Raw genomic sequence first — 13,306 nt, forward strand, 5'->3', positions numbered from 1 at the left:
CTTTTTACACAAACAAGACACTAAACGTATTCCAAATGGCCTCTTGTAAAATGTTTTTTCATTTGATCCACGCCGTGTCTTTATCTTTTGCAAATCTATGTCAACGTCCTCATTTCAGTGGCTACACACTTCTCAGCTGCAGGACTGATTTATCTGGTACCCTAGTGTAGGTCCAAGCTATTTCCAAGTAGAGGACAGACTGTCTGCTAAGGCCCCACAGATGGCTCCCCATCTTGGCTCTAAGGGAGAAGGTGTCCTCCCTCGAGGCATGGTGGGGACCCTCTGAGTTTGAGGTCAGGAGCACAATCCATTCCCACCAGGTTGCCCCTCACGCATCCGTCAATTCAGGCGGGAGATGTGACAAGTGCCACAAAGCAGAACACCGATGGCCCAAGGCCCAGACCAGGCTCTGCTAGGCGGGAAAGCCCTTGCTCTAGGCGGCCACCTGGCTTATGTGTCCTGTGTGTCCCTCACTGGAAGCAGCCCCCCTCAGCAGCCGCCTATGCACTCGGGACAGTGGGTGTGCTGGGGCCGCACCAAGCAGAGGACTGTGAACTGGTGTCAACACACCTTTCCCACTTTCACTAAAGGTCCACACCCACCTGGCCATCCCCACCACGTGGAACTCCACTGGGTAATCAGCACCACTGAGATTTTCAAACACAATCCCAACCAACCCTACTGCGCATGGATGTGTGGCCATGATGAGAGGGTCCCCTTGCTTGGGCTAATGGTTGGTTGTCACCACTGCTCTGAACTTCTTGATAACTTAGGGGCAGGGCCCACATTTCCAGGCTGCGCTGGGCCCTGTGAATGCTGTGGCTGGTCCTGCCGGCCATCAAGCAGAGGGCACGGGACATGACAAGCTCCCTCAAACTTCCCCACCTCCAAATTTGCATCTCTCGGGATGGAACAGTCGTGACTTTTTTGTAAAAAGTGATAGCTTTTAGGCAAAGACCAAATGAATAATTTGACAATGGGAAACTGACTGAGGGAGAGGAAATTCCATACCCTCCAAGACTCGAAGTTACACAGGGGCAGCTGTGGGGGCTTTGGGAAGGGGCAGCAGGACGCCACCCGATCCCGGCTACCATGTGCATGACCCAGGCTCTGTGCTTATTTTCAGGCAGTGCTTCCTGAGCCCTCCTCTCCCACGTGGAAGCTGTGTCCAGTGCAAGTAGAAAACGGCATGTGGGCTGGATATTGTCTCCACACTCAAGGAGTTTATGATCAGAAAGATGAGTTCATCACACAAGTGGATTCATAACCTGTTTTCGGGAACCGGCCCCTAAACAAAACCAGGACCACAGGCTTGTAAAGGGAGATGCCAGAGGCAAGGAGTATTTCATGGGAGTGAACTGCGGTTTTCTCCCCTGCACAGGAAACCCAAACAACTGAAGGCCAGAGCTCCACCGATCCACACGGCAGAAAACACAACATCACCAAACACCTGTCACCTGCGCAGTTCCTTCAGCCCTGAAAGCTCTTATTGTTTCTCCGGAGCAAGTTGTTCTGAATCTCGCACACGGGGAAACAGATGCAGAGATAAGGGAAGGACAACGTGACAGTGGCTGTCGCTGGCCGTCCCTCTGGGAGCACATCCTGCTGTCACAGCCACTGCCCACCCTCATCTCCCACTCTGGAGCGGGCATGGAGTCGAACATCTCTTCCTGTCTTTCCTTCTGTCTCCTCCATCTCTCGTCCCTCCCTCTCTGTGTCTCCGTCTCTGTGTCTGTCTGGTTCTTCTGCTCCAACAGGACTTACCTGGGGTCAGCTCAATGAGGTTGGCATATCAGTGACTCCAGAAAGTGGGGGGGGGAGGACACAGAGGATCGAGCAAAAGAAGTGAGAGACAGGAGCAAAGCTGGCCCTGAGCACCTGTGCTTCTCCAGCGGCCCCGCCAGGGAAATGGGTCTTACTGCCAGCGCTGCCCCCATGGAGGAGCTTCCCTCGGGGACAGGGAGACTCTGGAAACACCCCCCAACCCTGTCCTTCTTTCCTTCTTCCACACCCATGAGGGACTGGGACCTGGCTGTCTCCTGGGAAGAAGCACCCACTGCCCCAGGCAGTCGTGGCTCCTGACAAGGGCTGGGCAAGTCTCCAGGAGTGTCCTCACTTGTACCTGAGAGAAAGCAGGTGGCCCCAAGAATAGCCCTGAGAGCCAAAGGGAGCCCCAAGTGTCACTGGCAGGTGCACAGGGCTGGCTGCAGTCCTTGGCCCCTATGCACGAGCCCCCTCTCTGCCCTAAGAAGAACACCTCTCTTCACAGCACTTGCTAGCTAGGAAATAGTAAAACTCTCCCATACTTCTGAAAAGGTGAGTCTGAATTAACAAAGTCAAAATGAAAAGCCAGACTCCCGTCAAGAACCACAACTTGATTCCTTTTGGAGAAGCCCGCCATTATGGTCATCCCAGCACCGCCAAGTGCACAGTGGGCCAAACCGGCTGTGAGGACCGCCGGCAGCCACTCAGAATGAGCCACTCGCTGGGAGCACCCAGCCCCTCCACAAGCTTTACGGATCCTCAGTTCTCTGCGGTTTAAACAATGCACACGAACTAAAAAAGAAAAAAAGAAAGAAAGAAAGAAAGGAAGGAAGAAAGAAAAAAAATTCCATGTTTGTACAGCAGGATGCTAGTAATAATGCTGTCCTGTCTGTTTGAAAGTTGCTAACAGAGTAAATCTTTAAAGCACTCATCACACACATGTTTTTGTGACTCTGTGTGGTGACAGCTGTTACCGAGACTCATCGTGGGGATCTCTTTGCAACATACGAAATCCTGAATCATCGTGCTGTATACCTGACACTACTATAATGTTACATATCGATTAGGCTTCAATCCAAACACATACATAAATACCTAAAAACAATGCCTTTCCTCTCCCCTGAGACACATGGGTCATGTTCTGCCCAGGGCTATCTCATTTCTTAAGTGCTTTAAGTGTGCCAGAAAAAGATGGTGAAGGAATGGCTACTGGTCTTAGCCGGCTTTATTTAAGCAATGACTATGGCATTTAACAGGCAAACTGCAAAGAACCACAAGACCGTCTACGTCGTCCACTTTGCTCACTGTTTTATGTGAGAACCTGGTACAGCATCTAATATTCAAGACTCATTTGCTAAATGTGTATCTTTAATCTTCACGATTAAGCCATATGATTATGATCATTGTACATAATCTGTATATTATTTCCATTCGATGGATGAGAAAGACGGAGGCTAACCATACAGCAGGCCGCCCAAGGGTGCACGTCTAGACAACAACGGAGTGAAATTGAACCCACAACCGCTCGAGGGAGATGCGTCCTTCACTCTACCACTCCCGCCTGTGTGAACCTCACAGCCCAGCACCGTGGTGCCAAATTTTAAATGGACGACGGACAAGGAGTGGATGTTACCTGTATCCTAACAGAAATGAGTGTGCCCTTTGTAATACTCTACAGGTAAGGCAACTTTCATCACAAGACTTCTCCAATAAAGTTAAAGTCTCCTTATTTGATAAGATGTATGCTTTTGATTTTTTCCCTCCCTGATGAGTGAGGGTGCACTCGTGTTCCATTTCAGGGTTATTTCCTTATACACTCAATGATGCTTGTTTTGAAGGGGGCAGGCACGTGGGGAAAACACGGGCCAAGCCTATAATCTATTTAAAATACCTTAGGTCACAGACCTCTTTAATGAAACCCATTATTCCTGCCCAGAGAGAGCTTTTTCATTTTCAGATTGGTAGATTTTATTTTTGCAAATCTATCATATCGCTGTGAATTACACTTTATCTTAAAAAAAGAAATGTTCCAAGAGAAAGCTAAGGCAATCTGCCAGGTCTTTGTGTCTGGTGAGGGGGACCTTATAGATTTTCCTAACAACTTGACAAAACAGGTCCGGAGAACATAGAAACTTCTGGGCTCTCTTATTTCATTTCTGATTCTTTTCATTTTTCAAAAATTAGCTGCCAATCTACACATTTTCATGATTATTCCACAGAGTATTGCTGGCGCAAATAACAATGAAAAACAAGATTTCAACAGGACAGCAGGGAATCCAATTTGGCTTTCAGACTGCTCCCCCTCCCCCATATTTAACTGAGCTACAGAAAACGCCTCCAGTGGTTTGTTCTACTGTGAACCTGCTTTTTTGAGGGCAAATTAGCTCAGATGTGCAATGCTGTCCTCACATTTTTTTTTCCCCTAGGGGCAGGAACTGATATGCAAAAGAGGAAGGGTCCGGGGAACTGAGGAAGCCTTTCAAAATGCAGCTTAAAAACTGTGCTGCTTGAAAACAGTCTCAGCAGAGAGACATTGAATAGAGAAGGGAAAGAACACAAGAATATTGCTAAATGGCATCAGGGAGCCACCTGTCTCGAAGTGGGGTATAAAAAAAGATGGGAGATATTGTATTCGACATTTTTTTTTTTAAACAGAGAAAGCAGAGTTAGAGACATTTACCACCAGCACAGGTCCAGAGCAGGGTTTCCAGGGGCCCGGGAAGGTCCTGGCACTGCGCACTTCAGTGCAGGGAAGAGACTTCTCAGGAAAGACCGCTCTGCCCCTAGACCACAGGCTCTCAGACTACCAGTAAATACTGTATATGCAGCAAACATAGCAGAGACATACATACTCAAAAATTTACATATGCTTTTATAGGACTTTTCCTGATTTTGACTGTCATCATGGGCCACTTCCTAAGTAGCTTCCTCAAATATAAATCGCTTTTTACACTTCACTTCATCACTTCAGTCAAAAAAATCTAAGTTTAGAATCATTTCCTTCTACCCTCTTCCCGGTTTTAGAAGACCTTCATGCATGGCCAGCAACCGTGCAACAAAAATGAGACTTACATCTTGAAAAAATATATATAAAAACTGCCCCCCAAATAATGATTGACATGGATATTCCCAAAAGTGCTTATGTTTTGTCATTTATTATTATAATTCGAGGAGACAGAGGAGCCCAGGCACAACTTCGTGTTCCTATTTTTTTTTCAAAGTTTTGTTTTTACTTTTTTTAAAAAAAATGGATAAATACAAAGTTACAATATTCGCTAAATGTTTTACTCAGCAAGGCAATGTGCTGACCTCACAAAGAATACAGTATCTTATCTTGCTTTCTTAGCAGTGACTTAATTTAACATATTGGCAGATCCTTTCATGCGTCCATGTGAAAGCTCAAAATTAAAATTGAACGTGCAAATCCACTTGTATTGTATATCCATAACATTCCAAAAAAATCCTCTTGTAATACTGGGCCTTCTATAAGGCCATTGGGCTGTTTTTTCTTTGTTTGTTTGTTTCTTTGTTTTTTTATTTTGTTTTTAATGCAGGGCTTGCGTGAGTTTTCTTGGCAAAAGATTTAATTTATTTAGACCACAAGAAGTAAAATTATCTAAGTCTGGACAGGGATGTCCAGTTGTTCACAAATCCATACCAATATGTTTATTTCCAATACCTGAAAAGTTATGGCTGATTCACACGCCAAGAACACTCTCCTAGGTACTATAACCTTTTTTCCATTTTAGATAAGTCTCTGTTTTCTGGTTGGTAGTGAGACAAGATCTACAGACATAGATACACACACACAGAAAATGTGTTCCAGAGCAAACATGTCCCAGGATTCATCATTACCCAGATATCTACCTCTTATTCCTTGCAGTGGAAAAGGCTGTGTGGGGTGGGGGGAGGGGGACACGTGTAAGAGGGGAGGTTTCGTCTTGGCTCCAGAAAGGGGGCTGCAGACACCCTGATGACAGGCTCCCCCCACACGAAGGCCACATGGTTTCCGGGCCAACGGGAAATTCTCCCTGCAAGACGTGCATTCTGAGCTCCCAGTTCTTTTGGCAATACCCCCAGATCCTCAACTAAAATCACTTGAAATAAGATAACCTCATGAAAATTATTAAAAATCCTATTTCACAGTTTTAAACTATGTTCACAGAACACAAAGAATCCCGGCCCAAGCTCTTAGTAGCTTTAGAACTCTGGAATTCACCTTGTTCACCCAACCTCAAATGGTCCCACTGAAGTCAAATCAAGCTGTTTCAAGAAGAGTACGAGGGAGAAGAAATGCGTTCGGTAAGTGACCTGGTAAGAATGATTCCTCTGGCAACACACCAAACAATCATAGAAAAGGATTCCACTTGGTAGTCTCTGCTGGCTCTTTAAGCTGGAGGAAATTAGCAAGAAAAGTGCTCGCTTTCCACTGTATTTTGTGCTATAACCCCAACCTGGAGAGCTCCTGAAGACAAAAATGGCCAACACCACAGAACAAACAACAAGGTCCATATGGATGCGAGATCCTAGTGGGTATGGACAACCGCCCCCCCCCCCCCAGCATTGCTTGAAGCCCATTCTCTAATCTACAACCTTTAGCCTACAAGGTCCTCATGCAGACCCAGCAGGGAGGAGGGGGGCCGGGGGAGTCATCAGTACAACTTCACAGAAGCTTACAACTTCCTCATTTGCAGGGCCAAAAAAAATCGGCGTGTCTTCATGTGTAACCTGGCAGAAAAATGCTCTTGTCCGTCAGACAGCAAAAGAGAGGAAAACTCATTTTAGACAGTACCATCCAATTTTCCTGCAGCCCTTAAATGAGCCTAAATTATTTATTTTCAGTGCTTCGCTTTAACTACTTTGCTGTGGCTGTGCGGCAAGTTTCATTTCTTTCACAAGAGCCTGGTCTGCTCTAGACGGAGCTGGAAATTCTTTAAATTCAGGGAAACACATACAGCTCCAGGCAGAAGCAGGAAAACACGTGCAGAAAAGCACTAGAAATTTCCAAACCATTTTTAAATGGTAATTAATGGCCTTATCTCTAACAACCTCAGATAATTAGCAGTGTGATTTTGGTTTAATGAGGTGGGATACACAATGTATCAATATGTTTTCACTGTGGATCTCTTTGAAGATCATTTTAATTTTCCACCCTCCACAAAACTCGCCACAAAGGAGGAGGAAAAGGTCACTTTTTCAGGCTGGAAAGTGGGGCTCGCACCAGGGGGTCGCTGGCACTCTCTCTCTGTCTGCATTAAAAGCATGGGAGGACGTTTCAGAGTGTCTCAGAAGCAAGCTCATAAAAGATCAATTCCTCATTTTTGTTTCTCCTAAAGATTCTAAAGTAAACATTTTCCCCCTGGGGGCCAAGGAGGTGTCTTATGTGCGATTTCTTGTGCTCCAGGCTGAGCAGGGAAACTCAGATTCCACAAGAAAAATTCACCCCAAACGGACAAATCAATATTCCTGGTGGAACTCTTAGCTTCAGAAAAGGAAACGCTTTAGAGGGCTGCTATCAGTGTGATCTCCAAAATGGAGCCTGAAACTCTGTGTCAGGGTGCAGAAGAGCACTTAAAAATACTTTATGCTGTTTTTTCTCAGTTGTTTCCATAGACTACTGTACCACCCCCCCCCCCCAAAGAAAGGAGGAAGAGGGAGAGAGAGGGAGGGAGAAGGAAGGGCAGGGAAGGAGGATGGAGGAAGGATACTGGGTGCCTCCTTCCCATCCCACTGCCCCCCCCCCCCCACGACCCCTCAGCTGGGAAGCTCTGCCCAGTGTCCAGGACTGCTAACTTTTGGCGCGAAAATGGCAGGAAGAGAGTCAGATTTCCTTCAGCAGTGAGCTGATTGCTGGAGAAAAATGAATCATTGCACACTTGAGTGAGAAAATATGAAGAAGGCACTTTTCCACTAATTAGGCCCCATTTTAGGCAATTCGTTAACTGGTGGCCCCGCGCCACCAGCCATCAGGAGGTGGAGCACGGGACAACCGGAAAGTAGCATGTGCAAATGGTGCATAATGATGCTCTCCATCACCCCAGACAGGCGGCAGAGGGGTGCCGGGGAGGGGTGCCGGGGAGGGGTGCCAGGCAGGGGCCGGGCCAGGCCACCAGGAAAGGACGCCACTCAGGCTGTCCCCTGTCTATGCAAGCGCGGCAGAGAAAGCGCGTGGCACTCACCAGTCAACCCGTGCCTCCCAGAGACCGAGGGGGTGCTGCCTTCCCACACCAATCCCGCCTTTGGAAGACGGGGGTCTTTGGACCCCGTGCTGCGCGTGGAGTCCCCTCCACTCAGCCACCTGGGAGGGACCCTGCTGCCCTGGGCGGCAGGCCGGTAGGCCGTCTCCTCTGCCACCGTCTTCACACTCCACTGGGGCGGGGAGAAAGGTGGAACCATTTGCCAAATATGCAAAAAAGGAGGGAAGATAGTTTTCTCTCAGGAAAACATGGGCAGGAAGGGAGCCCGTGCTTCCTGTACTGACCAAAATGGGTTCAGAGATTATTCGGACGTCTGATTTGACAGGCTTGTGGTGGAGGCTGGCGCTCTTTTAGTCAACAGGAATCGCGAGTTCCCCAAAGGCCGACGTGGCCATGGGAGAAGGGAAACAAGGCCAGGCCGGCGGCGGGGAAGGCGGCGGGCCCCACGCCTGTGACGTTGGGCTTTCACCACTTTTAACAGTTCATGGCCGGGCGGGTCACAGAAGGCACCTGTGGGTCCCACCTGTTGATCACAGTCAACTCGGAGAAGGACACAAAGCCAACGGAAGCGAGGAGGCTGCGGCCTGCAGGGGGGCCTCAGCTGGCGCCCCGCGGGCCCTTCTCTGGAGTGACCCCCAGCCCCCCCCAACACACACACGCACGGAAGCGGGAAGGGCCCTGCCCCCTCCCCACGCAGGAACTGTGCTCAGGAAGCCTGTTTCAGGCTGCACGTCTTGTCACGTCGTCCAAGAGATATTTGTCAGGAGAGCATCACACGTTTAAAAACGGCGTCAAACAAAAGCCATTAAAGGAACGGTGCAGAAGGTGGAGGGATGGGAGCGTGCATGCCAGGAGCCGCAAAGGGAGACTCTGGGTGTGAAGTCGTTGCTTAAACTGCAAAAAACACAGCAACACCTTGGGTCTCCAAGAAGAAACCGGTGTGAGGGCCCAGAAGGCACCACGGGGAAACCAGTCATGTTGCTGCCACTAAGTCTGGTCTGGGGGTCGCACCAGCCCCATTCCTATTTCCCTCCCCATCAGAACTTTAAACGTGTGTGTGGGTGTTTCACACTGATACTCGGAACACAACCTCCCTAACACCTAGATCACACACGCACCTGTGTCTGCTGGGAGCAAAACCATGATCCGTCTCAAGGTGTAAACAAGATCCATGGTTCTCCTTTTGTAAGCCTGAGAGGATGGGTCACTTGTCGCTTTTACATCTCTTGCTTTCACCCATGACATGGAACGACTGCACACAGCCCTGCCTGAGGGCTCCAAAAAGATGAACATACAGACACCGGGGAGGGAGAAACCTTCGTGGTCAGGGCGAGAGAAGCAGGAGTCCCAGTCCCTGAAAAGGCCTGTCAGGCTGACGAATCACAAGCGTTGCCAGAAAACCTAAAAAGGACTTGGTCTGCTCTCTGTGAGCTGGATCGCCTGAATGAATCTCCAACAGAATTAGGCAACGAAAACCAATACTTATTTCATAGTGAAATTATTTCATAATTACAAAGATTGGAGGAGGAGAGAAAACACCACACGAATGCTACAAAATGGTGCCATCCTTGACTGAGTCTGGGCTAACAGCATTAGGCAGACACCCAACGTACTCACATCATTTACGTCTACACTCAACAGTATAAATAGGAAAATCCATCCTGCTTTAGTGAAAGGTACAAACCAACCAAACACACAGAACCTAAAAGGAGGGGCTTCATTACTCAGGTCAGGTCTGTGCGATGGGAAGACTCTTTCTCACCCTGCCCCCACGCCTCTCTCTCTCTGTGCCCTGTGCCTGCTGTGTGTGCACACGCTCACAGAATTTCTCCATTTTCTATATCTATTGATGCACACATAATCTTGAAGTATACACAGAACACTTGCAGGGGTGGGGGCGGGAGAGTTTCGTCATGGCACGCAGTAGACAGTACGCACATACATGGTGTTGCTTCAAATTTGCAAAGTTTGACATTTATGTTGACAATATGCTGCCATATGACCCAAATATGAAACACACCAATTCAAATCAAGAGAAAAAAATCCCGCCAAAAGAACCATCATCCATCCTCAAACGCTTAAGTCTCTAGCCAAGTGACGAAGGATCAGTGGCCGCCAGCACCGTGGGGCTTCAGACCTCTTGGCCAGGAAATTCACTAGGATCTTAATTTTTCAACAAAGGAAATGGTGCCCAGGACAGCGACAGTATATCCTCTCTCAGGAGACCACGGACCAAGTTCTCAAAAGAATACACAAGCACAATTTATTTTACAGACGCGCAAGAATGTAGCACGAGCACCGTTTTAATTACAGACCCACGAGCTCAGCCTGTGAGACCGAACTGATGGGCTACACTTGCTACCATGCTTCCAAGTTCAGGAGATGTGTAATGTTTCAAGATGCAGCTCTTCAATTAAAACACCCGCAAATTACACAAACAAGCAAGCATGCTGGAGTTTCCAGAGCTCCTGCCTTCAACTATCACCATGAAACAAAAGGAGAAGAAAGCATGACCATTTAACTCAATAATCTATTCAGTCCTCAGCTCTGGTGGACTCAGAGACCGGGAAGCACATTTTTTTGCCACGTAAAAAAAAAGGTATAAACACCTATGTTCCTGGAAAGTTTTGAAATCGGATACATTCTATCAAACCAGAAGTATATAGGGGTTTAAAATGTGACATCAGTATTTATACCTGGGCATACACGTTATTTAAACACGTTGGAAGCAGGTAATCCTCCTGTCACAGATATCTGGCACTGTTTAAATTTTTTGCCACATACCAAATAACCTGATTTGCCACTGAAACAATTCTAACATTTAATAAAAAAAAATACTTAAATTGGTACTTTTAAAATTTCACGTAACAGATGGGTCCAATGAGGCTCATCAAACATCTTCAAACAAAGAAACAAATTCACGAGGCTCCCACCATTTCCTGCAGTTTTCTTTCTCCTCTCAACTCAGAACAAAGTGAACCAATTCTTGCAACCATTTCAATTTCTATGAAAGTTTAAATATTGTCCAGATTAAATATTTTCAACCTCCATACATTTTTCTCCATTAACAGACGTTGATTTGGCTAGCAAGTAGGTATTCCTTCAACAGCAGTTTGTGTCTCCAAGTTTAAAACAAGGTACCTGGGAGCTGAGAAGCATGGCAGGGTGGGAAATGAGCAGTAGGCAAGCTTGCCTTGAATTTGCTCTGGGCCCGCTGCATTTGAAAGCTGTGCTGGTCAGATCTCTACATGCCATACTTTCTGCCTCCAAATTAGAAGAAAAAACAATCTTATCTCCCCCCCCCCACCCCACCCCCGATTCCTTAGGAATCACCGGAGGATCCTTGAGGATTAAAAAAAAAAAAAAAAAATACATTGCAAATCCAGTCGCAAGTAACCTGATGCCTTATTACCAGGGAGTTTCGAAACCCGATAGCCAAAATTGCAGTCAGCAGAAGTCCTACTAACTTTTCAAACCGGGATAATTCTTCATTTTGCAGGAAGCAAGTTCAGACACGATCTAATTATTTTACAGTATAAGCAAAATGCTCTCACCTCGGAAATAAGAAAAGAAAGCTCTTTACGAATGACTTTATAAAACCTGACTTCCGTGATCTAGAGGTATATATCGGTTTAAATATAACTGGAGCTAGAACGTCCTCCTCATGGTGACAGCAGGGCGGCTCACAAGCGTCCCACCGCCGCTGGCCCTGCGCCTGCGGTCACAGCACAAGTTGGCGGAGGCTCTGACAAAAGTCGCGCTCTCACTGTCCCCAGAAAGAGGCGGACCTGAGCGAAACCCGGGGTTACAAATCTCACTGCCTTGTCTTCTCATTCTCTCTCTCTCTCTCTCTCTTTCTCTCATTTTAACCCACCAGATACTCGGAGTTTTCCTATTGAAATTCAATTTGAAAACACTCACGTGGATTTGTGCGTCGCACTTTGGGGGCCAAGACTGATCCTCGGGCGCGAAGAGCAACCTCGGGGCCGGGGCTCCCTCTGCCCTGCCGGGCTCGGCCGGGCCGGCCGCCTCGCCACCTCCAATGTCCCGCCCGGGCTCGGCTGCGCTCCGAGGGGACCCAGGGACTGTCGCCGCAGTCGCCGCCCCGGGCGCGGGCCGCGCATGCACTTGTTAGAATGCCCTGCTAACTTGGCCGCCGAGCTCTTCCCAGCTTTCTTTCACAATGACTTCCTGAAGTTGCTCACTCGCATTGTTCCCCATTTCTCCGCCACCCTCCCCACCCCCCGCCGGCTCCGACCCGGCTGTCGCGCTCGCGGCCGGCCGCCTTGCCTCGAGCGCACAGCGCCGCCCACGGGCCGCGCACCTGGGCCCCTCCGCGCCGCGCCCCGCGGGCCAGCGCCTCGCCACCTGCGGCCACCCAGATTGGCGGCGGCCCGAGCGCGCGCCCGCCGCCCGCGCTCCGCAAACTTTGGGGAGGTGCACACCTCCGAGGGCCGCGGCTCAACCGGCCCGCAGCCGGCTCGACCGGCCCGCAGCCGCCCCGCCTCGCCCCGCGCTCACGGCCCTGCCCTCGCCCGGCTCGCGCTCCGGAACACGGAGCAGGACCCGAGCGCGGCACGGCGCGGCGCGGCGCGGCGCGGGTAGCGCGGTACTCGGAGCGAGGCGCTCAGCCAGGCTCGGAGGGGGATTCGGAGCAGGGCGCAAAGACCGGCGCGGAGCGGGACAGGGATCCCGGCGCGGAGCAGGGCACAGAGCTGGGCGCAGAGCGGAGCGCGCCGCCCCCGCCCCGCCGCGGGGTAGCCGGTTCCCGCGGAGCCGTCCGACCGCAACTCCGGGACCGCGCGCGCAAACTTTGCCAGGGCGCGAGGCTGGCTCGCGGCCCCTAGGGCCGCCGGGGCGGCGGCGGGCGCGGGCCGTACCTGCTGGCGCCGCCGCCGGCTGCAGCCCGCTCGCCCGCGCCGGGCCCGCTCCGCGCGCCGCCGCCACCCCCGCGCGCAGCGCGCCCGGGCCCTCCCCTCGCCGCCGCGCTTCCTCATTCCAGAGCCGCATCGCGCCGCTGCCCCGCGAGGCAGGTGGCAGCCGGCTCACTGCGCCCCGGACCCGGTGGCTGGATCAGCCGCGGCGCCCCGGGGCCCGCGCTTAACCCTTGGGGGCCCGGCGCGGGCTGCGCGTGCGGGGCAGCTGGAGGCGGGGGCCGCGCTGCCGGGGCCGCTCGCCCCGCCGCGGGGACCTTCGGGACGCTGGACATCGTGAAGCACTTTTCCCAGGGTCTGGGGGCGTCCACTGCCCGCCCAGCTCCACTTCCCTCGAACTGGGGCCACTGGGCTCCCAGGTTCTGGCTGCGACCCCGGGTGATGAGTGCCCACCCGAGGGGGTGGGAAAAG

The 13,306-nt window shown here is 50.5% G+C and overlaps 1 protein-coding gene across 9 annotated transcripts in view; it reads right to left on the reverse strand.

The window, feature by feature from the left end:
- IKZF1 (IKAROS family zinc finger 1) overlaps window positions 1-12,166 on the reverse strand; it is a 95,147-nt gene extending 82,981 nt beyond the window's left edge. For 5 of the 9 annotated variants that reach the window (XM_057304310.1, XM_057304309.1, XM_057304308.1 and 2 more), the window contains exon 1: window positions 7,944-8,505. In XM_057304310.1, the coding sequence (XP_057160293.1) occupies window positions 7,944-8,160 (217 nt within the window). In that variant the 5' untranslated portion in view covers window positions 8,161-8,505. The other 4 variants (XM_057304311.1, XM_026501780.4, XM_048213054.2 and 1 more) reach the window with 3 other exon arrangements.
- Window positions 12,167-13,306: the final 1,140 nt, after the last annotated feature.

This window comes from Ursus arctos, unplaced genomic scaffold (genome assembly GCF_023065955.2).
Source record: "Ursus arctos isolate Adak ecotype North America unplaced genomic scaffold, UrsArc2.0 scaffold_3, whole genome shotgun sequence".
Taxonomy (NCBI): Eukaryota; Metazoa; Chordata; class Mammalia; order Carnivora; family Ursidae; genus Ursus; species Ursus arctos.